General features: G+C 48.6%; 1 protein-coding gene and 1 non-coding gene across 2 annotated transcripts in view; both read right to left on the bottom strand.

Moving 5' to 3' along the window:
- LOC138955054 (nucleosome-remodeling factor subunit BPTF-like) overlaps positions 1–27519 on the bottom strand; it is a 53129-nt gene that overhangs the window by 9363 nt on the left and 16247 nt on the right. The window contains exons 7-16 of the mRNA XM_070326770.1: positions 22977–23360; positions 11163–11305; positions 8505–10815; positions 7906–8044; positions 7340–7526; positions 6325–6532; positions 5792–6004; positions 4856–4954; positions 3710–4635; positions 3074–3383 (exon numbers count right to left, since the gene is read on the bottom strand). Coding sequence (XP_070182871.1) covers positions 3074–3383; positions 3710–4635; positions 4856–4954; positions 5792–6004; positions 6325–6532; positions 7340–7526; positions 7906–8044; positions 8505–10815; positions 11163–11305; positions 22977–23360 — 4920 coding nt within the window. The remainder of the gene's footprint in view (positions 1–3073; positions 3384–3709; positions 4636–4855; positions 4955–5791; positions 6005–6324; positions 6533–7339; positions 7527–7905; positions 8045–8504; positions 10816–11162; positions 11306–22976; positions 23361–27519) is intronic.
- Positions 1794–1912, bottom strand: LOC138960509 (5S ribosomal RNA). The gene has a single exon (XR_011453991.1). It is a non-coding gene; the product is annotated as a 5S ribosomal RNA (ribosomal RNA).

The raw sequence follows: 27519 nt of genomic DNA, 5'->3' as shown, positions 1-27519 counted from the left end.
CCCGTACGCACAGAAGTGTTCGGGTGGTTCGGTCCGGGCGTGGACGTACGTACCGTACCATCCGGACCCGTAGGTCCGGTTCGGTGCCAGACCATCCGGACCAACAGAGGTGGTCGGGTGGTCCGGACCGGTCCGGTAGGGTGGTCCGGTGTTCCGGTCCGGTGTTCCGGTCCGGTCCCGTACCATCCGGAGGTCCCGTTCGGTACCGAACCATCCGTACCCACAGAAGTGTTCGGGTGGCTCGGTCCGGACGTGGACACACCGTACCATCCGGACCCGTAAGTCCGGTATGGTCCGGTTCGGTGCCAGACCATCCGGACCAACAGAGGTGGTCGGGTGGTCCGGTCCGGACCGGACCACCGGTCCAGCACCGGACCATCCGGACCCGTAGGTCCGGTCCGGTCCCGCACCATCCGGAGGTCCCGTTCGGCACCGAACCACCCGTACCCACAGAAGTGTTCGGGTGGCTCGGTCCGGACGTGGACATACCGTACCATCCGGACCCGTAGGTCCGGTTCGGTGCCAGACCATCCGGACCAACAGAGGTGGTCGGGTGGTCCGGACCGATCCGATAGGGTGGTCCGGTGTTCCGGTCCTGTCCAGTACCATCCGGAGGTCCCGTACGGCACCGAACCATCCGTACCCACTGAAGTGTTCGGTCCGGACGTGGACCTACCGTACCATCCGGACCCGTAGGTCCGGTGGTCCGGTATGGTCCGGTTCGGTGACAGACCATCCGGACCAACAGAGGTGGTCGGGTGGTCCGGTACCGGACCATCCGAACCCGTAGATTCGGTCCGGTCCCGTACCATCCGGAGGTCCCGTTCGGTACCGAACCATCCGTACCCACAGAAGTGTTCGGGTGGCTCGGTCCGGACGTGGACATACCGTACCATCCGGACCCGTAGGTCCGGCATGGTCCGGTTCGGTGCCAGACCACCCGGACCAACAGAGGTGGTCGAGTGGTCCGGTCCCGACCGGACCACTGGTCCGGTACCGTACCCTCCGGACCCGTAGGTCCGGTGTGTTCCGGTTCGGTGCCAGACCACCCAGACCAACAGAGGTGGTCGGGTGGTCCGGTCCCGACCGAAACACTGGTCCCGTACCGTACCATCCGGACCCGTAGGTCCGGGGGGTCCGGCAAGGGCCAGAGGTACTGTCCCGCACCGGACCAGGGTCCGGTACGGTCCCGTACCATGGGTCCCGTCCGGACCAAACCCGGAGGTCAAGTCCAGTCGGGACCCGTGGGTCCGGTTCGATCCCGACCCGTAAGCCTGGAACGTTCCGGACCCTTGGTCCGGACCATCCGTCACCCGAACACCAGACGCTAAGGAATGGCGTGGGGTCAAGACGGTCCGGTCGGAGGTGTCGGTCTGAGCAACAGAAACAATGTTCCCGTCGCCCTGACCATTCGACAGAAGTACCACGTTCTGTCGAACACCTCCACGTCCAGTAACTAGTCGGCCGGAGCGTTTCAAGAGGGACAGCCACCAGTCACACGGACGTCAGAGGGAACCGTAGTAGCAGTGGTCGTAGGCACGAAGCCTGAAACCCCTGCCCCCACAGGACCGCCCTGAACGGGGTCAATTCGCATCCCAACCCCAGCGGGGAGGGAATTCAGAGACCCCGTCATCTCCTCCGATCTCCCCCCCCAGGAGGCCGAAACTACTGTCAAAACAGCAGCAGACGACCCAGCGAGGGAGTTCAGAGGAGGACCCGTGTCCCTCCTGGCTTCCACAGCGGTGGAAACCGAGGAGGGCACAGGAGAGGCACCGGAAAAAGAAAGATTTTAATGCCAACTGCACCCGGTGTTCCCAGGCGGTCACCCATCCAAGTACTAACCGGGACCGACGTTGCTTAACTTCGGTGGTCGGACGAGAACCGGTGTTTTCAACGTGGTATGGCCGTTGGCTGTCAAAACCTGAGTCTCTCCAGTAGCCCCTAGATCGGATTCACCAACCCCCAAAGAGGGTTGGGAATCGACCTGCCCCCGGATTCGAGCCAGGGGGGAGAAGGAAACCTTCCCCCCAGGCTTGAAACCGGGAGGAGCTGAAGCCTGAGACTGAGGGCCGGACAACGGCGTCGAAGGGGGGGAAGCCTGTTCCACTGAAGGAGAAGGAGAAAGAAGCTTTTTCTTTCCCCTCGAACTTCCCCGAACCTTCGACGGCGCAGCCCCGCCCGAAGTCCCAGGCTCAAGCCCAGCCTGTTTGAGCAAGCTCGCATTGAGCTTGCTCAAACAGGCTTTCTCCGCCCTCCCTCGCCGCAAACGCAAAGCGTTTGGGGAGGGAGAGTCGGAGCGCCGAAAGATCCCCTTCTCCGTGCGTAAAACATGACGCTGGGCGCCCGGAGAAGGGTTGCCCCCGACAGACTCTGGTTCCGTAGAACCAGAGCCCAAAACAGGACGAGACATCCTACCTCGCCCTGTACGTACCCTTAAAGACCGAGAATTAACAAAATTCAAAGAAAATTTAGGTCAATACTCAAGTGAATGCGGCGAAACGAGAAGCAGACGACCGGTCACCACGAAGTAGGACGGGAGGCACGCCGAGTCCGCCACACAAAAACGGAGGCACAAGTTGAAGGAAACACAACGTAGCCTCAAGCCAGAAGTGGAATAACACACAATAATCCAACAGGTGATAGTCCACACAGAAAAGGAGCCTCTTAGTCCAAAATAATCCGGGAGCGTAGCAGAAACACAGCCGGTCTGACACGCGCGAAAAAAGAAAGAGGACGCGCCACCTACATCCTGTAAGGGGGAAGCACTCGGACAGTGCTTGGGATCCACGGTGGCGCATGGTTATGGGAGATAATTGTACCCACTCAGCGTTTTGTCCAATTTTTTCGGCCTATAATAGATAATGTGCAAGAATAGTACTGTCGAGGTAAGTGTTATATTGACACAAGAGGTTGCCAGGAGGGGACAATACAAAAGTCCTCATGGATAGCTCTTTCAAATGTATTTCATCCATTTGTTTTATCTATTTTACTATGAATTTTGAAATATTACTCCTTCACTGACATATTTGTATTCCATATTCAAAAAATGATCTCAATAATAACGTCAACTGACCTTGTTGCACCACCTGAGGCGTGATGGCGTACTTCCCGGCACCAGCAGAAGGACTAGTGTTCACAGCTGAACCAGGCGGTGAGGTGACCGCTGCACCGGACACCAGGGCTATGGACGGGGAAGTGGTGGAGGCCATGCTGACAACAGCACCAGAGGAACCAGGCGCCACTATGCGAATGCCAGGAGTGCCGGCAGTGGAAATGGGCAGACCAAGCTGGGAGGCCAAGTTTTGCACTGGCGTTCTGACTGCCAAGGGTACGCCTGGTTTCTGAGGGCTGCCAGCTACCATTATGCCGCCTGAGGTCTTCACCTGATAAACCAATTTTATCTTGTTAACTATATAACTTTTTTTTTTTAAACACGCTTTATTTAGCCTGTTTTTTTTCTGTTGTCACTTCTGACAAAACTGTCACAACATGGAAGAGTCATATGGGCATGTCATACAACAGCTGTAATAACACCTCAACTAAGAAAATGGTTTGAATGCCCTTGACTTCAACTGAATCGTTTCAGTGCACTTGTGTGCAGAAATTACGCATTCACTTGAGCGCAAAAGCGACAGCTTTTTGCATGCTGCTGTATAAACCGCAACCATTACCTTCTACAGAAATGACTCAAAGTATAACTCTGTCTCACCTGAATAGGAGCAATGACTTGTCGCAAGGGTGAAAGCGGCGTCTTAGACCCGTCTGCACTGGATAGGGCTGCTACTGTCTTCAGCTGCAGCTGAGGTGTTCCAGCAGACAGAGCACGCATACCCGAGGAGGTCGCCATGACAACATTGGTGTTGACGCTGGTGGGGGCCGAGGAGTTGTGGATGATGTGGGCCACCTTCTGACCACCCAGGGTGAGGGTGCCTCCGGCAGAAGGGACCATGCTGAGCAGGGAGGTGGCTGAGCTGCTGGTGAGGGGACGAGCGAGCAGGGACTGGCCGGACAGCAGAGAGGTCCCCTGCGACCCTTGCAGGGTCACCATCGCTGGAGCGGGAGACGACACGGCTGATGACTGCAGGGACACTAAGGGCAGGCCGGTCATGGTCTGGGGGGTGCTGACCACCTGGGACCCCATCACTGACTGGCCCGGCAGGAGAGGGGTGGTCACCATCTGCTGACCTGATGCCAGGTTGACCAACTGCTGGGTGGCAGCACCCGGGGTGCCTCCGGTGGCCGACAGGACAGGAGTTCCTCGACCCGTGGTGCTGATGATGAGAGGTTTAGTGGGAGATGCGCCCGCAACACCCAGGATGCTGGTGGCAGGGCGGGTGGGGAGGGTGATGGTGCTGGTACCAGCCACCCCCACTAGGCCACCTCCTGACACACCTGCTGGCATGATGAGTCGGGTCTGTGGGGCCTGGACCGGAACAGAGGTTGGCTGGGTAGCTGGCGTGGAGACCACCAGGGTGGGAGGTTGCTGCGGTCGAAGAGTAATGGTGGGTGGACGGACCACTGTCTGCTGCAGGGGGGTGGAGGGAGTGGCAGGGGTGGCAGGAGCAGTGGCAGTCGCCTGACTGGGCATGGTGATTAGCTGTAGGCGTCCGTCTGGCAGGCGCACAATCTGCTGACCTGTCACAACACAACACCTACATTCAGGACTTTTATTCAGCTCCCATTTCAAAATATTGTTGACATCAGAATGCTGAAGATGACGTTAATCTTCCGGCATTCAAGCTTTTCATACCAAACACACTGTTTCGAAACCATACGGCTCCCTGAAAACATCTGCCGGAAAACATCTCTGAATTACTAACAACTTCAATGGAGGTGCAAAGCAAAAATAATGTACCTGGCAGTAAGCCGCGAACTTGCAGTTGTCCACCTGGCCCCTGAATGATCTGCAGGTTCTGCACCGTCTGACTAGCTGGTCCCTGTGGCTTGATTTGGACTGAACACAAGAAAGAAATCACATTTAATCTCATTATCTGCATTTTTGTGGTTTGTGTTTTCCCCCCGAGAACCTACTATCTCAGGATTCTAATTGAGAAACACCATTTTGATTCTGAAAGGCTACTGAAGGGATACATAAAAGGATCATGAGTCTTAACCTGAAATGATAATGACAAATCATGTTTGTTTGAACGTATGCTATGACACAATCAACAATAAAAAAAGAAAAAAAAGAAAGTCAGGTATTGGAATGTTTAATCATAGACAAAAGAAATGTTTGTGTGTGAATGTTTCCTTTGTCTTTACTGTTCCAGAGACTAACCTTTCTTGCTGTTGTATTCTAGAATTTGGAACATTAGGCCAAAAAAAAATAGGTGTGGTTACAGTAACATAGGGTAGGAAGGTAGGCAATCACTTTTTTTTTTTTTTAACTTTTTTTTCTAATGTGTACAAATTAAACCTACTTGACAGGGAAATAAGTGTGCGACTCGGGCGCTTTCGCTTTCATTGCGTTTTCTGCACTCGTTTTCTTGTTTTTTGTGGGTTTTTTTTTGGACAAATGTAATAAAAAGTTATAGGGTCGGCCCCTAAAAATAGGGTAGGTCGGGTTACCGTAACCACACCTATTTTTTTTTTAGGCCTTAGCAGTCTATCTGTTTCGATTTCTGTCATCCCACAACAGGCTAACAGGCCTTAGCAGTCTATCTGTTTCAATTTCTTTCATCCCACAACAGGCTAACAATCCCATTCCTGTATAAGAAATGTACAGGCCAGCTGTCTGCATACGCACCAGAAAGCAAATAAACAAGGTTTGATGACAACATTCTTGTCTCACCTTTAGGGGTCTGGGCCAGAGGGGGCGTGATAAGCCTAGCAGTGGCAGGGGAGCTGGCGGCAACGCTGATTCCAGGCGTTCCTATCGTGCCAAGTTTGGGAGCCAGGGTCATGCCGGACGCTGGCCGTATGGAGATGCTGGGGTTGCCTGGGATCTGAACCCTCACTCCAGGTCTGAGGGCACCGCCTGTCAGACTGCTGCCCAGTACTGAACCTGCCAACAGAGAAACCCCTGACATCAACCATTATGAGAACCGGCTACCTGAATAAATTCAACTGCTGCATTTATGAAGAAGTTTGGCCAGAAACATCATTAAAAAGAGATCATTCACTCAAACCTAAAAATGAAGCCACATAATTTATGTATTTGGGAAAAAAAATCATCAGCCCTCGTGGTCACTACTAATCAACGATATATAATTTCAACAGTAAGCAAAGAAAGAGCTACTTATCAATCTTTCTCTTTCATAGTATCTCTGGTTTGGCTGCAACAGAGAAAAGACTTCATCATAAAGTTGAAGAAAGCAGTTGTACCTGGCAAACCTCCAGCAGCAGTGACGATGGTTTTGGGTTGGACATGACGGATGATGGTTGGGGTGCCGCCTCCTGAGGCCAGAGGGGAGGTAAGGGAGATGGTCTTGAGCTGCGGGGTGGCAGGGGAGTTGTTGACGATGATGGTGGTGCCGCTGACGGTGGCTGTCATGGCGGAGGACGTTGTGGTCAGCTTGATGCCCTGGTTTTCCTGCAACAGCAGAGTTTGGGATAGTATGTGAATGACTGTGATCCCGTTAATCACTGAAAAAGGTTATTCAAGAGAACCAATTTTGACAAACCTCACCCATTTTCTTCTCATGCTTGGGAAGCTTAAGTTCCTGCGCCTCATTTCATATACAGGGTGACCCAAAAAAAAGAGTACCCAAACAAAACGTCATAAATTGAACAAAAATAAAGCAATCTTCATAAACTGTATTTACACACACAAGTAGCCTCTGCATGATTTCAACAGAAAATGTTAGCGTTCTACCTTGTCTTTCAGGAAAGTTATGCTCATTCTACAGAACATGCTCCAAATGGCCTCCCCCGGATTTAAATCCCCCAGATTTCTATCTTTGGGGGTTCCTGAAAGACAACGTCTACAGGAACAACCCACAGACAATCGCAGAACTCAAGCGAGCCATCACAACAACCATTCGCGGAATCTCGCAACAGGAGTGTGTGCGGGTGATTGATAACTTTGCGCGGCGAGTTCAAGTTTGCCTGAATCGGCGCGGAGGCCATTTGGAGCATGTTCTGTAGAATGAGCATAACTTTCCTGAAAGACAAGCTAGAACGCTAAAATTTTCTGTGCAAATCATGCAGAGGCTACTTGTGTGTGTAAATAAATGTTATGAAGATTGCTTTATTTTTGTTCAATTTATGACGTTTTGTTTGGGTACTCTTTTTTTTGGGTCACCCTGTACAAGAAAATCACGAAATTCATGTCAAGTTACAGTCACATTAAGAGATGAACATTAGAAAGACCCCCAAAGGATAACCAAGGGCTGCTCACTTGTAATCGCTTCTGCTGCAGAGCCAGTCGCTGCTGCTTGAGCTGCATCTCCATCTGTGCTTTGATCTGAGACGCTGTTTGTGACAGACCAGCTGTTGAGGTGGTGACCACCACAGTCTGCCCCGTAGTGGTGGTGCTGCTCTGTATCGCAAGCTTCTCCTGCGCTGTTGCTCTCTGCTTCTCCAGTCTGCAAAGCATACAATGTCATGTTGCTCACTTTCATTTTGGACATAATTACAAACTGCTTGGGAACTACACTGTGCTGAGAAAATCTTTGTTGAAAACGAACAAGCACAGAAAGTGTGCATTTATCACTTTCTTTCTCTTTTGGGGGCTGAAGAGTATTCTAATAAAGATTGTTTAAACACCTACAGCAAAACAAAGTGTGTGTGTGTGTGTGTGTGTGTGTGTGTGTGTGTGTGTGTGTGTGTGTGTGTTTGTGTGTGTATCACTTTCTTCTCTCTTTTTTGGGTGGGGAGGGAGTGAGTGAGGGAATTCTGTTGAAAGTTCTCAAAACACGCCTGCAGCAAGAAACAAAAAAGTTCTTACAGTTACACTACACTCACTTTTCTCCAAACTGTCGAATCTCCCACAACTCAAGCTCCTCCTCCGGCACCCAGCGCTCAGTGACACTGGGCTCAGTCTGGCGTGGCGACTCTGTTCTCTTTCTCTCTCGCAGACCACTGCGCTGAGGTGTGTACTTCTCTGCAAAAATAGCAAATGGGTGAGAAATGCTGTTCTGGTGATACATTTCACTTTGGCTGGCAAACGGGTGAATAAAAGCAGAGAGTGCTGCATGTATGTCAAAAAGATGAAGTTCTATGTTTCCACACTAAACTTTTTGAATTTCTGCTTAAATCAATCGCTAGGGATGCGCGCGCACGCGGGAAGGCAGCCTCTATCTGGGCCCTTGACCTTCAACCGGTCAAGGCCGTTTTTTTTTAGGGTTGCTTCCCTTTACCAAGGTCAAGCGTATTTCAGCGTTCTAGCACTAAACTGAAGTAAATTGCTATATGCGAGTTGGGATAAGATATGTAATTTAATCAACCCTGGAAGTTGCTCATAAAAACATTTCTTTTAAAACACAGAACTTCTTCTTCTTCTGCGTTCCCAGAACACATAGAACAGGCAAAAGGACTAAGAGCAAAGAGCAGCACACACTTACCTTTGGGCTGGTTGGCGATTCCAAGTGGCACAACTATCTTGCGCACCAAAAACTCTGAGCGGATGCCATGAGGTCCAGTGTCTCTGCGCTTCAGCAGTTCTGTGGTGGTGATTTCGGTTTCTGTGGAGATGGTGTTGGTGCCACCTGCAGGCGGTTTGATAGCAAGGTCGTCCCAACGCGTGCAGGCCCACAGAACGTGCAGCTGTAGCGCTGCTGCTGCCAGTGAAGTGAGGGTCTGTGTGCGATAACGCCAAGCAGTCTTGAAGTACGGGCGAGGACAGGGGTAGATCCACCCGACATTGTTCATCTTGCAGTTGTAGTTGAAGCCTGGGGTTTCCTTGAAGCCAGCATGGCGAGCCAGTTTTTGGAGCTCATGACTCTCCAACACAAAGGCACTCTTACACTTTGAGGGAGTCTGAAACTTCTGGCATACTGGCAAGCTCGCTTTCTTCAAGGCCTTGCTGCGTTGTTTAGCTGCCCCTTTGCCCGAGCGGGGCAGCTTGAACTTGTCTGAAGTTTTGCGAGGTGCTGGGATCTTGGCACGCAGCTCAGCCGTGCTCATTTTCATTATGGCCTGCATGAGAGCTTGCTGAGCCTGTGACAGGGTGATTCCTGGCCGACTGGAGAGAAGGTGAGCTACAGACAGCGAGTCTTTGATGCCCGGCGGCATGTCGCCCACATTTTCTTTGCCCGTGTCGGTAGTGTCTTTGCTGCCAGATGCTGTGGACGATGAGGGGGTAGGAGAGGTGATGGAGGGAGGCTTGTCCTCTGCCTCCTCATCCCCACCCTCCCCATCTGCTGCCTTGGAACTACTGTCCTCCTCTGAACTGTTTTCAGACTTGGTTTTTATAGAGTTGAAGAGTTTATCAGAGGCAGAAGAACTGTTGGAATTCTCCCCCTCCTTATCGCCTTCCACGTCGATTTCCTCATCGTCCATGCTGACGTTAGCTGCCGGGTTGGAGCCGGAAATGTCTGTGTCCATCGGCTCCTGTTTCACTGCCTTTGCTACCATTTCTACACCTGAATCACTAGAACTTGCATCCTGGGATGAGAGACCCTCCAGTTTAGGCTTCACCTCTGCCTCACTCTTTACCCCTGATTCAATCTTCACTTCCACCTTGCTCTTCACTTCCTCTCTCACTTGAGTCTTCAGTGGTTTTGCCGGCAAGGAAGCTTCTGCTGCCAATGCTCTGCATAACGGGGAGTAACAGGACTGGGGTCCCACCGTGCGACAGAGGATGGAGTAACAACCCCTGGAAGAGTCAAGCGGTTTGTGGTCAGGAAGCCCATTGAACAAGGCCTCAGAGCCAGACTTCTTGCCTGCTTTAGCTTGTTTGGCTTTCTGCTCTAGCTTGGTCTTCCAGAGGATTTGCTGCTCCAGTGCGTGACGCTGTTTGGTCTCAACCTCCTCCATTTTAGCTCGCTTTTCCAACAGAGAGTCCAACTTTGAGTAGGGCTTGGTCAACTTGGCATAATGGGTTCGGTTCTGCATAGCTTCGCTCACATTGATGACGTCAGACTCTGTCACTTTCTCCGGCATCTTAGAGAAGATGTCCTTGGCCAGGTCAGCGTCCTTCTTGTCAGGAAAGTTACCCCAGTTGCGTGTGGAGCTGATGAGGCGGCGGTACAGTGGAGAGGTGGAGAAGAGAGGGGGTCTCCTTATTTGCTTGACTGGAGTTGAAGGAGGTTTTATTGCACAAGGCTGACTGCCCTCACCAGAGTCTGTTTGAATTTCAGAATCAACCTGCCCTGCACTCTTCACTGAACTCAACAGTTCCTGATCCCCACTCTTCGCTGAACTCAACAGTTCCTGATCCCCACTCTTCACTGAACTCAACAGTTCCTGATCCCCACTCTTCACTGAACTCAACAGTTCCTGATCCCCACTCTTCACTGGGGTTGGCTCATCCAACTCTGTCTTCTCTGCCTGCACTTGAGCGTTTCCATCATCTTCCTTCTTTTCATTGTCTTCTTTGTTCTCCTCTCCTGCCTGAGCTGCCTGAGAGTCTGGTTTGCTTTCTTGTGCTGCCTTGTCAGAGCACCCTTCTGCTGCTTCGTCAGCTTCCATGCTCTCCTCCCCCTCCCCTTCTCTCTCCCCCTCCCCTTCTTTCTCCCCCTCCCCTTCTTTCTCCCCTTCCCCTCCCTTGGACTTGGATTTGGCCGTTTTCACACGCCGATTGCGAACTTTAGCTGCCACACTGCGCAGGCCGACTGTGTCCTGAGGGGTGTAGCTACCCCGACGAGTGGCACTGACCCACAGCCAGCCATTGCCCCCCGTCACTCGATACTCTTCTCCCCTCTGCTTCCACACCTGGGGCAGGTAAAGAACACAACATTAGAATTAAACAAGTCGCGTAAAGCGATATTACTACATTTAGTCAACCCTTCAAAGTGAAATTGACCGCACCGCGTTTTGTTTTGTAGTATCCAATCTGAAATTCTTCCTTTTCCATCAGCTAATAATATCCACAAGAAGAAACCTCCTGGAATCAATTTAGAGTGATGATGTTCAAATCCCATTCCATTCACATCAGAGCGAACAAAGAGAGACTGAGAGTGGAAAGGAAACAGAAAAAGAAATGATCTAATTCTAACCCTAAATGAAAGTCTTTGTAAACTAAATTTGCTGTGGCGTTACAGCCAGATGCTAATTCTCACCTGATGTTTGAGACCAAGAGGGTACTTGATCCACACCAGTGGCTTGCCTTCATCTTCTTCCTCCTTCCTCTTTCTTGCTTCTTTTTCTCGTTTCTTCTGCTCTTCGCGATCTGTGCTTGTGATTCGGCCGAGACGAGTGTGACCTGCTCGCGAAAACACAAGATTACAGCAACATCCATGTTTATTGACTGCTTCAATACCTGCGTATGCCCCAGTAAGCAGCAAAACACAAGATTACAGCAACATCCATGTTTATTGACTGCTTCAATACCTGCGTATGCCCCAGTAAGCAGCAAAACACAAACGCACAGTCTGATCCACCAGTTTGTTTGTTTGTTTGTTTGCTTAACGCCCAGCCGACCACGAAGGGCCATATCAGGGCGGTGCTGCTTTGACATATAACGTGCGCCACACACAAGACAGAAGTCGCAGCACAGGCTTCATGTCTCACCCAGTCACATTATTCTGACACCGGACCAACCAGTCCTAGCACTAACCCCATAATGCCAGACGCCAGGCGGAGCAGCCACTAGATTGCCAATTTTAAAGTCTTAGGTATGACCCGGCCGGGGTTCGAACCCACGACCTCCCGATCACGGGGCGGACGCCTTACCACTAGTCCAACCATGCCGGTGATCCACCAGTCCAACATTTACCTGGAAACACTTCATTGAAGATGAAATAAAATGCTTACTTTACCCACATTTTCAAGGCATTTTAGAGGAGTTCGTTTCATTATTTGTCTTCTTTTAATGAAATAAAGTCATCAATGACAAAGCTGGAAGTCACCCACACTCACTAACATACCTACTGTGAGGGAATAGCCTTGCAGCCCACGTAATAATATTCAGTGTGCGTGCGCGTGTTTGAGTGACTTCATTGGTACGCATGCACTTGACGCCATCTTTTATGTGACGTAATTTACGACGCACGATGCTAGTTTTTAGAACAGCTTAGCACTGACGCTTCAAGCAGACGTGACTTTGTAGCAGACGACCAGCTGCTAATCTGTTAGTATCGATGTGCGGGAGTTGTTTGATAAAATGATAAGTTTCTTTAGGATAATAGTCGCTTACGGACATGGTTGTTTAACGACGGTTAGCGGAAAATAGAGTAGTATAAATTGAAGAAGAACCGGATTATTTGCCGGAAGTTAGTGATTCAGGGTCAGAGTTCACTGTAGCGCATGATTATGCGAAATAGTCCAAAGATTTGAGGTCTATATAATGTTTTGGATTTCGCGGGTGCGGCACTCTTTGTTAATCGGGAGTCACCTAATCTTAACTTCAAACTCTTTGTTAATCGGGAGTCATTTAACTTTAACTAAATTCCTTGTTAACCGGGAAAAGTAAACCTTAGCCGACTTCTTCGTTAATCGGAAGCCGGCCTTCATTTCTAACCGTAAGGATTTATTGCTTAGATCTGTTGTTAATCATTCTTTGTGAACTAGGAACCTTGCAGTCTACACTAAATAGCTCCTTGTCAATCGGGAGTTCTGTTATAACGCTTGTATAAATTCCTTGCCAATCGGGAATCTGATAGTATCTCATGCACTAAATAGCTCCTTGTCAATCGGGAGTTTTGTTATAACGTTTGTATAAATTCCTTGCCAATCGGGAATCTGATAGTGATAGTATCTCATGCACTAAATAGCTCCTTGTCAATCGGGAGTTCTGTTATAAAGACTTTAAGTCTGAATAAGTTCCTTGTCAATCGGGAACCTGATAATCACCCCCCTTGTTTAAACGACAGTCAGCGACAGTACTGAGACACGACAGAAATAGTTGTGAAGTGACGAGTCTGCGTGAAAGTGACGATGTTTTGATTTCATGCACTTGTAGAATAAAAATGATGTTTTAAACTGTACAACCACGGTGTGGGCTACATTCGTTGCAAGAGAGAGGCCGTTGGCCGTATGATAGCTGAAAACTAGAGTCTACTGCATCGGGGATAAGAGAGGGAAACGGGAAATATTCTTACACTCAAAACAAAACACAACGCGAGGTCAAACAACATCACGAGTAAATAAGAAACATCCTGCACAATCCCCTGGCAGCCCCCGGTTTTAATCAAATCTGCCACATTAAATGGTGACCGTGCACCAGGATTTTAACAAAGTTAGTAGATCTAGTCGAAGTAAATTTAACGGTAGCCCAGATAGCCCAGACCGTGGTTAAAAAAAAAATAAAAAAAAAGTGAAAAAAGTGAAAAAAAAAAAAAGAGAAAGAAAAGAGAGGAAACGCCTCCAACTGTGTTTGTTTTCGAAGGACGTCGAAAAACAAGGTAAGAAAGAAACATTTTTTCATTGTATTTGCTACATTGTTGCTATACGTGTGTACGATGATTTGAAGCGGGATTGTTGCTATTTTGTATGACGTAGGTTCAGACAGGATTTGAAATGTGTTGGCTTATTATGAAATAAGTTCTGTTACATCCCCATTTATGAAGTTGATATAGTTCATGTTAGTGGAAGTTCGGCGAAGGTTTCGCAAAGATTGAGATGTTTTGAACAAAAGAAAGATGGGTATTTTGTCAAGACTAGGGCAAGTCGTGAGCGCTCTCTCGCCAAGTTTTCTTACGGTTAAGGGTTCGATGGCAAGGAGAGAAGAAAGAGAAATAGAAATGGAAGACAGTTACCTTCGGGGAGGTCAGACTAGGTGGTCAGAAACACCACGAAGATATAGGTATCCATCACAATATCCAGAGAATGAACAGAAAGGCGAAACGCACATGTCTTTTGACTCAGGGTACGAGGTTGAGCGCGAACAGGCCGAGAACGGTCATGCGCATGCTTATGCAGGTCGGGGTCAAGGGTCAGCCAATCATAGGGTAGATGAGGGAACACGTCGCCCAGGTCTATTCATAGAGAGGGAAAAACCCTACCAACATGCCAGCAGGAAATCGATTCAAGCTGATAAGTACGATGGTACCTCAATTGATTTGAATGACTACCTAGAACATTTTGATGGGGTGTCGACTTGGAATGAGTGGACAGAAGAAGAAAAGGGGATTCAATTGTCGTTGAGTCTTAGAGGGGCTGCTCAGCAGGTGTTGGGGTATTTGCAACAGGAAGAAAAGAGAGATTTCGTTGCGTTGACCAGCGCGCTGGCAAAGAGGTTCAGTCCTAAAGAGAGAGTGATGTCGTACAGATGCGAATTTCGCAACAGAAGACGTAGAAAGCAGGAAACAGTTGAGGAGTATGGGTTTGCACTCTGTCGCTTGGCTACCAGGGCTTATAGGGACATGGAAACTGGGGCAAGGGAACTCATACTGATAGAACAGTTTATTGGTGGATTGTCGGAAGAGGCTCTCAGAGAGAGGGTGCAGTTCGGACACCCCAGTACCCTAGACGAAGCAGTGTCGCTAGCCGGGGAATACGTAGCTTTCAAGAATAACGGGTTTCCCGAAAAGACGTTGAAAAAGCCCGAGGACGCTGGGTCAGCGATCCGATACGTAGGAGGAGGGGATGGAAAGAAAGAGGAAAACGCAAACGAAGAAGACATGAGTAGAAAAGTGGACATGTTAGAAAAGAAAATAGAGGAGTTGTCGAGAGGCAGGGCACGGAAGCCCGAGACAGGTAGCTGTTTTGTTTGCGGTGATCCCCAACATTTCGCTCGTCAGTGTCCTAGAAAGAAGGAAAGACAAGGGGGATGGGTACAGCCCAGGGGGAACGCTCAGTCAGCGCCGTTAAACTAGATGGGGTTGCGTTCGAGGCCAAGAACACAGCCCACCGTGAAGACGCAAAGGCCAATCAAGATATTGTGACGGGAACGCCGTCAACACGATAAAGTTTGCAGCAGCAAAGGCAATCCAGAATGGAATCTGGATTGTCATTGCAAATGCCAGCTTTTCCCCGTATGTCATAATGCATGAGAATGATGTAGTTAGGATTTCCGTAAGGAATGAGTTTTAGTTTCGATATGGGCGATAGCCGCCATGTTGTTTTATCAGCAAGTTAGGTGCTGGGAATAAGACGAAAAGTTAACAAACCTGTTATTGTAGCGTTAGTTGAATAGTTGAACGTTTTAAGCAGTAGGAAAAGTTATAATAAATATGTTCCCGGGTCATTAGAGCCCGTTTTAAAGCTCGGTAGGAGACACGATCGGCTTAGTGACCGATGAAAGTTGTGTTCTAAAGAACAACGGTCTGCCGACCGGAGCAGACGAAATGTTGATCTAATGGGCGAGTGAAGCTCTTTTGAATAGAATAAAATTGTAGAGCAAGCAAGTGTATTGAAATGTTAATGAAACGATGTCTGCGGACATCGTAATTGTAGGGAAAGTAGGGATAATGAGGGATTATGTTTTACTGCGGATGATTCCGCGAGAGAGTCGGCCATTGTTGCTAATTTAGCCAATGTGAAACATCAGGACATTATTTTAGAGTTGCTAGGAAAGAAGAGGTATAAAAGATCGGAGCGCAGAAAGGTCGTTAGGTTTTGCAGGATAAATTTGACAGAGTAGGGTAAATTGCTAGCAGTAAAGAATCTTGAGATTCTCTTTCATTCAAATAGGCAGAGTAGGAGTACGATTAGTTTCAAAGGACGATCATTACCACTCGGGCCAGTCGAATTGTCTGGTTCCGAGCGATCCAAAAGTTAGGTTAGGAGAAAAATCATCGTAGACAGATAGAAACTAAACCAAATCGGACCGGGTAGGTCCGACAAACTTAGGTAGTTAGGCGACAGTAAACCTAGTGGAAGTACATGTGCGTTGGTTAAACCCATTGCAGTCGGGTTCGGACATCGTCTTGTACATTCCTAAATAGGAGTAGCATTTTGAGATTAGGGCCAAAAATATCGTTGACGAGATAAGGGCCGAGGCCTGGGTCTCCCAAGGATCAAAAATAGCAGTAGGAAGTCTCAGACTATCCCTTTAATAAACCTTTAGCCTGGTGAGGAAAGAACTGTTCTTCCGTTTGCAGCCAGGAAAAATAAGTAGCATCCCTGTTGAAATTCTAGACACCCAACTTTAGCTAGTTAGGGAACAAACATATCCTGTATGGGATCAAGGATTAGTTAGCTAGGCGTCAGACTGCAGAACCTCATCTTAGATAGATTCGGGGGTTGGGAGAATAGGTATTTTAGATGACATCTTACTTGAGCGAAAGCGTGTGCCTGTAAGGTGAATTTTGTATCATGTAATTTGTATTTGACTTACCATTTTATGCTGGTCGTTTGACCGTTTTGATAAATAAACCTGCTCGAAATATTACAACCCATGTGTGGACTCCCTTCATGTTTGATCGGTGTTCAAGTTGATTGAGTTCCTGTTCAGTTTATAGAATTAATTGTTGACCAGTCAAGCCGGAATCTTAGGAAAAGCGAAGAGATTAGGGTTAGATTTGCATTGCACTAGGAGATAGGGAAAAACACAACGCGAGGTAACATCATAAAAGAAAAATAACATCAACTGCATGCACTAGTCTGCAACGCTGGGCAGAGAGAAACATATAGGCAAATTTATCTCTCTCTGTTCCTCTTTACAACTTTTACTAGTTCTCGCCGGCAATTAGCTTAGAAACAACAACATAGTAAGCTGTAGAATTAGGAGAACTGCCACAGTAGTAAGGAACAAACACCCGTGAGAATAAACATAGCTGCAGGTGCCTGTTGGCTAGTACCGGTCGAAGTAGGCATGCAAAAGATAGAGATGTTGGTCGATACAGGGGCAGGCATGACTATTCTCTCGGCGGAAGTTTTCGAAGCAATGGGAGATAGGAGACCCAAGCTTAACCCAGTTAGCAATCGTTTGAGCATGGCAAACGGCGATCCTTTGGGAGTTCAGGGAAAAGGCCGATTCTCTATGAGCATCGATGGGCAAAAGTTCAGAACCCAGATGGTAGTGGGAGAGATCAAAGGGGCTCAGGGCATACTGGGGATGGATTTTCTGAAAAAGAATGCTACCTCTCTTGATTTTGGTAAGGGTACCTTGCATATTCACGGCCGGGCGGTGCAGATGATCAGTGAAGCGAGTCAGACGTGCGCTAGGGTTAAGGTCACGGAATCAGTGAACATACCCCCCAATAGCGAAAGGTTGGTCAGGGCCATGGTAACGGGAGATTGGACAGGAAAACGGGAGGGACTCATAGAACCCCTACGTCAGGCTAACAAGCACCCGGGTATGGAGGTGCCTAGGGCGATGGTATCTGTCGGGAGCGAGGGAATTTACGTTCCGATTTCGAACTTTTCTGAACATGAGATGCATCTAGAAGGGGGAATGATGGTAGCCTCTATTCAAGCAGTAGAGCAGGTGGAAAACAGGGACATTGAGAAAGAGAGTCACGATAGTAGAGGAGAGAAAGATGGTGTGGGGCTATCAGCGCCATTGACAGACATGATGGGAAAGGTAGACAGGGGAGTGAGCGCCCCAACCAAAGAAAAGTTACTGGGTTTAGTGAGTGAGTTTCGAGAAGTCTTTTACGAGACCACAGGGCAGTTAGGACGGTCCGGAAGGACCAAGCACGAAATCAATGTGGAAGGAAACAGACCAGTCAAAATCCCCCCTCGTAGACCCCCCATAGCGCAGAGAGAGGTGATCGAGGAAGAGGTGAGGAAAATGTGTGAAGCGGACGTGATAGAGCCAAGTGAAAGCCCTTGGGCTGCCCCCGTGGTTCTAGTGAAGAAGAAAGACGGTAGCGTACGTTTCTGTGTTGATTTCAGAAAGCTCAATGCGTTGACAAAGAAGGACGCTTATCCTCTGCCTAGAATAGACGAGTCACTCGATCTCTTGGCGGGTAGCAAATGGTTTTCTACCTTAGACATGGCACAGGGCTATTTCCAAGTTGAAATGAAGGATAGTGACAAGGAAAAGACAGCTTTCAGTACGCATGTGGGTCATTACCAATTCAAGGTGTTGCCTTTTGGCTTGTGCAACAGTTGTTCGACCTTTCAGAGACTCATGGAGTTAACGCTCCAAGGAGTAGGTTTTGACAGGGTTTTGGTATACGTGGATGACATAGTGGTTATGGGAAAGAGCGAGGAAGACCACCTGGAAAATCTGAGGAGGGTATTTCAGAGGTTCCAGGGGGCGAACTTGAGGTTGAAGGCTGCTAAGTGTCAGTTGTATCAAAAGGAAGTGTCCTTTCTCGGGCATGTGATCTCTGAAGAAGGGATAAAGTGTGACGAAGCAAAGATAGAGGCAGTCAGAGATTGGCCCACTCCCACTACGGTGACGGAGGTTAGAAGTTTCTTGGGGCTAGCCTCGTATTACAGGAAGTTCATTAGAAACTTTGCCGACAAGGCTGTGCCTCTCACGAGTTTGACCAAGAAGCGAGCTATCTTTGTATGGGGTGACGACTGCCAGAGGGCATTCGAGCAGCTTAAGGAAGCATTGATCATGGCCCCAGTGTTGGCTTATCCTCGTAGAGAGGGAACGTTTGTGTTAGACACCGACGCATCGGGATGGTCAGTGGGGGCAGTGCTTAGCCAGGTACAGGATGGGGAAGAGAAGGTGATTGCCTATGCTAGCAAAACTCTATGTCCCAGTAGGCGTAGGTACTGCGTCACGTATCGCGAGCTATACGCAGTGGTCACGTTCGTGAAACACTTTCGCCATTACTTGGCAGGGAGGAAATTCCTCGTACGAACGGACCACAGTTCATTACGGTGGCTTAGGAATTTTAAGAACCCAGAGGGTATGGTCGCCAGATGGATAGCTACGCTAGACTCATATGATTTTGACATGGAATATCGCAAAGGCACACTACACGGCAATTCAGACGCAATGTCATGCAAGCCTTATCGTGCATGCAAAAGAGACAACTGTTCAGAGTGCGTAGGCGAGAGCACGCATGTGCGCGTAGTGAACAAAGATGCAAAAGAGGGAGAAAGCGGGTCAAACACCGCAACCCCTGCCGAGGTTGATCAAAGAACAGGCATAGACGGAAATCAGGTTACTCAGAGTAAATCTGCCCAGCTTGAAGCAAGGGACGTAACTGGGGTATTCGTCGCAGAAAAAGGACGTGAGGAATCGCCTCCCGTTAAACACCAGATGGTTACTCGCTCCCAACATAAAACAGGGGAAGGAGAGGAAAAGCGGGATGGTCAGGGAAGCTCTCAGAGTAAATCTGCTTCGTGGGACGAGGATGAGTTTGTTTTGGCACCTAGCGAGTTTTGCCTTCCACCTGGGTACTTTGTGGGCACAGGGGAATCTCTAGAGAAGAGTCTAGGAGAAGGTTCGTGTCCGCAGGGTGACGTTTCTGTCCACTCGGAAGGGGGAGCAGGAACGGGGGTAGCTACGGGTACTATCGGGTCGCCTGAGGGGTCCCGAACCCATAGTGAGGTACCCGGCACACATGATCTCGTGAGAGAGATTGAGTCCGGGGAGGGCGCCTACTCCGCTGCGGCGGACGGGGCAGCCGAGAGAAGTGAGTCAGATCATTTGGAATGTTTAGAGGGGCTACGAAGCGATTGGTCCGATAGTTGGACAACGGAGGAGATAAGACAGTGGCAAACAGAGGACCCGGTAACGCGGGTGGTCATCGAGTTGATCAATAGCGGAGTTGAAAGGCCACGCGGGAACGAAGCATCTCAGTATAGTCAGGCGGTCAAGTCGTTGTTGAACTTGTGGGATAACTTGAGGGTGATAGAGGGAATACTTTACCGACGGATTGCGGCCGTGGGTACTGGTGAACCTCGCACGGTGCTAGTAGCACCTTCAGCAGTGCGTTACCGCATTATGAAAATGACACATGACGTTAGATCGTCTAGTCATTTTGGACGTGACAAAACGTTGTCTAGAGTCAAACAAGTGGCCTATTGGCCAGGGATGAATAGTGATGTTGCGAGATGGTGTGCGGAATGCATCCCTTGCGCGAGAAAGAAACCTGGTCCTGGGAGGGGGAAAGAACCATTACAACACGTAAACGTGGGATCCCCTATGGACAAAATAGCCATTGATATTGTAGGCCCTTTGCCGATGAGCAATCACGGTAACGAGTATATCATGGTAGTGACAGACTACTTTACCAAGTGGGTGGAGGCCTACCCCCTAGAGAATCATACGGCCCAGACAGTGGCCGATAAGCTGGTCACAGAGTTCATAAGCCGGTTCGGCGTACCTAACTCTATCCATACAGACCAAGGGAGGGAATTTGAGAGTGTGCTGTTTGGATGCATGTGTGACTTACTGGACATTGACAAGACAAGGACTACGCCTTACCGACCGCAAAGCGACGGGCTTGTAGAAAGGTTTAACCAGACGTTACAGCAGCTGTTAGCCATCTTGGTTAATGAGCAACGGAGTGACTGGGACGACCACATACCTTTCGTCCTTATGGCCTATAGAGCTTCCCAGCAGCAGTCCACTAAGTGTTCCCCTAACCTGCTAATGTTTGGGCGTGAGGTCACTCTTCCTATCGGGATGGTCGTGGGTCCGGCCCCGGGGGAAACGAAGAGGGATTGCCCTAGCCAATATGTGGAGTGGTTACGGGAAGGGTTGGGGCGGGCTTTTGAGTTCGTTCGAGAGAACGTGAAGAGTAGCGCCAGTAGGCAGAAAAAGTCCTATGACAGGAACTGTAAAAGAAGGAATTACGATGTAGGGTCCCTGGTGTGGAGGTGGTACCCCCCCAAGGCCAATCAGAAGTTAGGCACCGGGTGGACGGGTCCCTACCAGGTTATGGCGGTGAAGGGTTACAGTTCCGTGCTCTTGCAGTATAAAGAGGGGTGTCCCTCTGTGTGGGTGCATAAGGATGACCTTAAACAATACAGAGGAGTAGAGAAGGCCTAGGGATTAAGGGGCAAGGGGATGGATTTCATGATAACCTGATACCCTGCCAACTGGTTGAAAGAAGAAGATGCCTGCTAACCACCCCGCTGTCTAACTACAAAGAACATTAGTCGCATAACGTCATTGGCTCCCGGTGGATGGGTAATGCGACACCCTCCCCTGCAAAACCGGTGTCACAGCAAGTCCGTAACCTTCTGTGGGTCATCAATGCAGCCATCATCACTCACCTCTAACCTTCTGTGGGTCAGCAACGACGCCATCATCACTCACCTCTAACTTTCAGCGGGTCAGCAATGCAGCCATCATCACTCACCTCTAACCTTCTGTGGGTCAGCAATGCCGCCATCATCCCTCACCTCTAACCTTCTGTGGGTCCGCGATGCCGCTATCATCACTCACCTCTAACCTTCTGTGGGTCAGCAATGCAGCCATCATCACTCACCTCTAACCTTCTGTGGGTCATCAATGCTGCCGTCATCACACACCTCTAACCTTCTGTGGGTCGTCGATGTCGCCATGTATTCGGCGAACTGAGAAGTTATGACATTTACGAGTTTCGATACTCTTAACCGGCCAGCACGGACAATAATGCATTTAGCTTTAGCGCTGGCTAGGTTGGATAGCTTGTGGTTGAAGTCAGTTCAACCAAAGAGACAATAATTATCGCATGGATAATGATGAGTTTGCCCGAGGACCTTTCGAGGGCACTAGTAAGAAATATTTAGTATGTGTTCCAGATGATCTCTTGCAATTTTATTCAATTAATTGTTGTTAACAAAATGACATTGAATTTGAGTGGTGGGGATTGTGAGGGAATAGCCTTGCAGCCCACGTAATAATATTCAGTGTGCGTGCGCGTGTTTGAGTGACTTCATTGGTACGCATGCACTTGACGCCATCTTTTATGTGACGTAATTTACGACGCACGATGCTAGTTTTTAGAACAGCTTAGCACTGACGCTTCAAGCAGACGTGACTTTGTAGCAGACGACCAGCTGCTAATCTGTTAGTATCGATGTGCGGGAGTTGTTTGATAAAATGATAAGTTTCCTTAGGATAATAGTCCCTTACGGACATGGTTGTTAAACGACGGTTAGCGGAAAATAGAGTAGTATAAATTGAAGAAGAACCGGATTATTTGCCGGAAGTAAGTGATTCAGGGTCAGAGTTCACTGTAGCGCATGATTATGCGAAATAGTCCAAAGATTTGAGGTCTATATAATGTTTTGGATTTCGCGGGTGCGGCACTCTTTGTTAATCGGGAGTCACCTAATCTTAACTTCAAACTCTTTGTTAATCGGGAGTCATTTAACTTTAACTAAATTCCTTGTTAACCGGGAAAAGTAAACCTTAGCCGACTTCTTCGTTAATCGGAAGCCGGCCTTCATTTCTAACCGTAAGGATTTATTGCTTAGATCTGTTGTTAATCATTCTTTGTGAACTAGGAACCTTGCAGTCTACACTAAATAGCTCCTTGTCAATCGGGAGTTCTGTTATAACGCTTGTATAAATTCCTTGCCAATCGGGAATCTGATAGTATCTCATGCACTAAATAGCTCCTTGTCAATCGGGAGTTTTGTTATAACGTTTGTATAAATTCCTTGCCAATCGGGAATCTGATAGTGATAGTATCTCATGCACTAAATAGCTCCTTGTCAATCGGGAGTTCTGTTATAAAGACTTTAAGTCTGAATAAGTTCCTTGTCAATCGGGAACCTGATAATCACCCCCCTTGTTTAAACGACAGTCAGCGACAGTACTGAGACACGACAGAAATAGTTGTGAAGTGACGAGTCTGCGTGAAAGTGACGATGTTTTGATTTCATGCACTTGTAGAATAAAAATGATGTTTTAAACTGTACAACCACGGTGTGGGCTACATTCGTTGCAAGAGAGAGGCCGTTGGCCGTATGATAGCTGAAAACTAGAGTCTACTGCATCGGGGATAAGAGAGGGAAACGGGAAATATTCTTACACTCAAAACAAAACACAACGCGAGGTCAAACAACATCACGAGTAAATAAGAAACATCCTGCACAATCCCCTGGCAGCCCCCGGTTTTAATCAAATCTGCCACACTACTCACCAAGAGACTCATGCCAGATAGGGTTGAAGAGGACAGGCTTCATACAGGTCTCCAAAATGGCCAAGGCCAAAGCAAAGTCCTGGGGGGTTTGACACATGTGCACAGCTTTCTGCCAGTTCTGGCGGTGGATGCTCCAGTTGGGATGCAGGAACGCCGTAGGAATGTTGCTCTCCAGTTGTATGATGCTTAGGCGTATTGTCGCCATGACGATGTTGCGATTTCCGTAGATGGAACCGTTCCACTTGAAGTCACTGGTCTGCGTGAGGGAAAACTTGTGTGAAAGGTGGCGGCGCTTGTCCCGCTCCTCGTTGTGTTGGTGCTTGTTCAGAGCCAGAGTGTTGGTGGAATACTGGTTTGTGTAAGACTTGTAGCCACCTTCCATTCCTGTACCAAAAGCATATTAACAAGACATGCTCAACTGACACCCATCTTGCAACTAATAAACATTCGAAATTTTCAACAATAAATTTTCATTTAATTAATATACTTACCCAACTCACATATATAGCATTAACTTCCGTTTGATGCTTAGACATTGAAGCACTGACCCTGGTATCAGGGGGAGGTAACTCCCAAAACAAAACAAACCTTGTAGTCAAGGTCCTGTAGTTACCTCCCCTCACCGGGTGCCCGCACATGCGCGAGAGATGCTGCCGGTATAGTCATTCCCAATGAAACACCACCTTCAAAACATAACGTTTGCGGGGTAGGTAGGGAGGGTATTTACTATGTGAGTTGGGTAAGTATATTAATTAAATGAAGATTTATTGTTGAAATTTTCGATTAAATCACATATTCTTACTCCAACTCACATATAATATAGCAGATTGCTACACAAGGTGGCGGGAAACTCACCTAATCCCTGAACAGGACCTGGCCCGCTGCCACCATGGCTGGTAAACAGTTACTACCGTCCTGACGGGTACTAGAAATGTCCCTCAGGTAGTAGTTGATGAAGACGTCATCCGACGTCCAATAAGCTGCCTTAAGCACATCAGCGATTCTGCCTGAGCGCAGGACAGCTAGAGAGGCAGCCCATGCTCTGGTCTCATGCGTTCGAGGAGAACGTAAGGGAAGGGCAGAACGCCGCCCCCCCGTCTGCCACCACTTAAAAGCCTCCTTGATAAGTGTGGAAGACCATCTCGCCAGAGTTGTTTTAACAATATCCTTGTCTCTAGCCGTGTTAACAGAAATGAAAAGTAGTTTCTCAGTAGGAGCTCTTATTGGAGCCGTGCGAGACAAGTATGCCAGGAGTACTCGGACCGAGCAGTTCACAAGGTCAGGGTCGCCAAGAGGCAGTATAGAGCTCAGCGGCTGGATAGAAACAACAGGAGACGGCTGATTCGGTTTTTGATTTTTAGCAAGAAAAGATGAGCAAAACCGTAAAATGACAGAACCATCTTTTTCACAAGAAATGTCTTGCTTGAGGCCGGAAAGAGCGTGAACTTCACTGCCCCTTTGCGCAGAAGCGAGTAAAATAAGCATGAGAGCCTTCTTTGTCAAGTTTGCAAGGCTCACATCTTGCAAAGGCTCAAAAACTGATGAACGTAAAAACTCGAGCATGAGCAGTAAATCCCAAGCTGGGACCGAAGTTCTTACCGAAGAAGAACTGAGGGCAGAACCCTTTATCACGCTAGCGATAACCCCATCCAAAGATAAGGAGCGTCCGAGTTGCTTGAGTGTAATCAATATCGCAGAGCGTCGTACTCGGAGAGTAGATGCCGAGCGGCCCTGAGAAGACAGCCACGCTAAGTGGTTGGCAACTTCCATAGATCGAGGAGAAAGGGGATTAACCCCGTTTAGCCGACACCACTGGTTCCATGAAGCCCAGTGTGAAGCATACACGGATGATGTTGAACTCCTGTGTGCTTTCTGAACTAAGTTCAGAGTGAGAGCTGAAGCCCCTGCGCGCTTCATAGATCTCCTGACAGAATCCAAGCGTGAAGTGCAAGTAGATGAGGGTCCTTGAGGGGGACCCCTGATCTTGGTTGCAGCAGTTCTCCTCTTCTCAGATTGAGAGGAATGGGAGGATCGTCGGCTAGACGCAGAAGATCCGGGAACCAAGCCTGGCTTGGCCAAAACGGCGCTATCAGAATCAGGTAAGGCCGTTCGAGATCTGCCTTTCTTAACACTCTGCCTAACAGTGGGATGGGAGGGAAAGCGTACGCTTTCAACCCTGTCCAGCCTATCTCCAAGGCGTTCATCTGCCATGCCTCCGGATCTGGGTACGAAGACACAAACAACGGGAGACGCCGAGAAAAGCGTGTGGTGAACAGGTCTACACATGGTTTCTCCACCTGTGCCCAGAGCCTTAGAAGCGCCTGATGAGTAATCGTCCATTCTGTATGCAGAATCTGAGACGATCGACTGAAGGAGTCTGCTAGAACATTCAGACGGCCTGGCAGGTATTTTGCTGAAATCGCGATCTTCTGGTGAAATGCCCAAGTGATGATCTCGCACGCCCTGTTGGACAGGGTAAGAGATCGCGTGCCCCCCTGCTTGTTCAGATAAGCGGCTACAGTCGTGTTGTCTGTGTGAACTAACACGTGTTTGCCCTGGAGGGAGGAAACAAACTCCAGAAGACCCAGCCGAACAGCTTCTAACTCCAGAACGTTGATATGCACCAACTTCTGAGTTTGGTCCCAAAGACCCGAAGCTGTGCGTCCCTCTAGGTGCGCTCCCCAACCCTGAAGAGAAGCGTCCGTAAACAGATGCATCTCTGGAGGAGGAAGCGAAATCGGAACGCCTTGAGTCAACCAAGATGTGTCTGCGAACGCCAAGAAGAAGAACCAAGATGTGTCCAACCACTGTCTTGTCTCCTGAAACCAATCTTGAAGGGGAAGGGACAAGTCCCAACCCTGAGAGGCTGGATCCCAAGCAGAGTTCAGAGAAGCCTGGAACCGGCGTTTGTGAACTCTGCCCATGGGGATCAGGGTTGACATTGATTCCATCTGGCCCTGGATCGATGCCACAGACCTGTTTACCCCTAAAACATTGCATGTGTATTTTCTGGGAGCAAAATGAAGCGAATGTGTAGTTTTGTAATTGAATGTGTAGAATTTCTCGTGGACCTATCACAACAACAAGAACAATGATTACTACTTTTTACCACATGTATTGATGTAATTTGCATTTATTTATAGCTTCATCAATCAAGTTACACAGCGCACAAGGATTTAAAGAACCAAATTTCACCAAATAAAACACATTATGGTTGACGAAGCACTGCACAAAACCAAAAACATGTGCACATAAACAGACCTTTCAAAAGTCTTTTTTGCCTTGTCCTCTGCCTCCTTGTCGGCACCCTTTTTCACAAAGCCATCCATTTTCTTTTGTTTCGGTTTGCCTTTCGCTTGAGTCACTTCGTCCATTTCCTTGTGGGATTTACTATTCACATGACGGGTACAATCAAACTTTCCACCGTGACTGACGGAAAAATGGGAATTGCAGACAGTGCAATGAGCATGATGTTTTCCTTTCCGCGAAGAGACAAGGCATGGGTAGTCCTGATGATATTTTGGCAGAAAGACTTGGTTCGGCGCTTTGCTCGTCTTTTTCTTTTGGTTCGGAGCATTGCTCGTCTTTTTCTTTTGGGTCGGTGGCCTTTCGGAGTCATTTTCTTCACAGTTCTCATCTTCACTTTCGTGTGCTCTGCGTTCAGCCATTGTGTTGAAACGCCCGCGTTCAGTTGTGCCCGGCATTCCCTTGGAGAAGCCCATTCGGCATTAACAAGCTGCAATGCAACGCCCGCGGGCGCTTTACGCGCTGCACGCAGCAAACGACTGCTGGCAAAAAACATGGATTGGAAAATGGATCGGTCAAGCGAGATGAAGAAAATTACGGATTGTGATTTGCGTAGCCGAAAAAAAAAGAAAAAAAAAAGTTTAATTTAAAAAAAAAAAACGTTTGCGTAGAAAACGACAGACTTGCGTAGTTGCGTAGTATATTATTCAAATTCATAGTTTACTACGCTCAATGTGTAGTGTAAACAGGTCTGATGCCAGCACCCTGACTGGCGCGTGACGGAGGTCTGACAACGATCTGACCAGATCTTGTAGTTTGTCTATCCTCTGCTGAGCGGGACACACGGTCCAAACTCGCAACCATTTCTAATCTGACCTGTGCATCAGAATGTGGAAGTACGCATCTGTCAGATCGATTGAGGTGACCCAGTCCGAAGGATGAAGAGCCTCTCTGACAGATGCTGGAGTCTCCATTCTGAACGGTAACTTTCGAAGAAAAACGTTCAAAGGAGACAAGTCCAACACCGGTCGCCAACCCCCTAATGCTTTTGGAACAACAAAAAGTCTTCCGTAAAACCCCGGGGATTGACGATCGATGACTTCCTCTACAGTTTGCTTCTGTAGCAGAAGACGCACCACCGCAACACGCCTCCGAATCGGCGGGGTATCTGAAGTTGGGTGTTGTTCTGGTCAGAGGACCCTTGTCCCCTAACCAAAGCAGCCCGAACCCCGATCGGACCAAATCTCGAAATCCAGTGATTGCTCGTCAGAGACAACCAAGCTGGTAAGGCCCCGGA

This window comes from Littorina saxatilis, linkage group LG2, assembly GCF_037325665.1.
Source record: "Littorina saxatilis isolate snail1 linkage group LG2, US_GU_Lsax_2.0, whole genome shotgun sequence".
NCBI classification, from domain to species: domain Eukaryota; kingdom Metazoa; phylum Mollusca; class Gastropoda; order Littorinimorpha; family Littorinidae; genus Littorina; species Littorina saxatilis.
The sequence above is the reverse complement of the archived record's forward strand: the minus strand, read 5'-3'. Positions and strand labels throughout refer to the sequence as shown.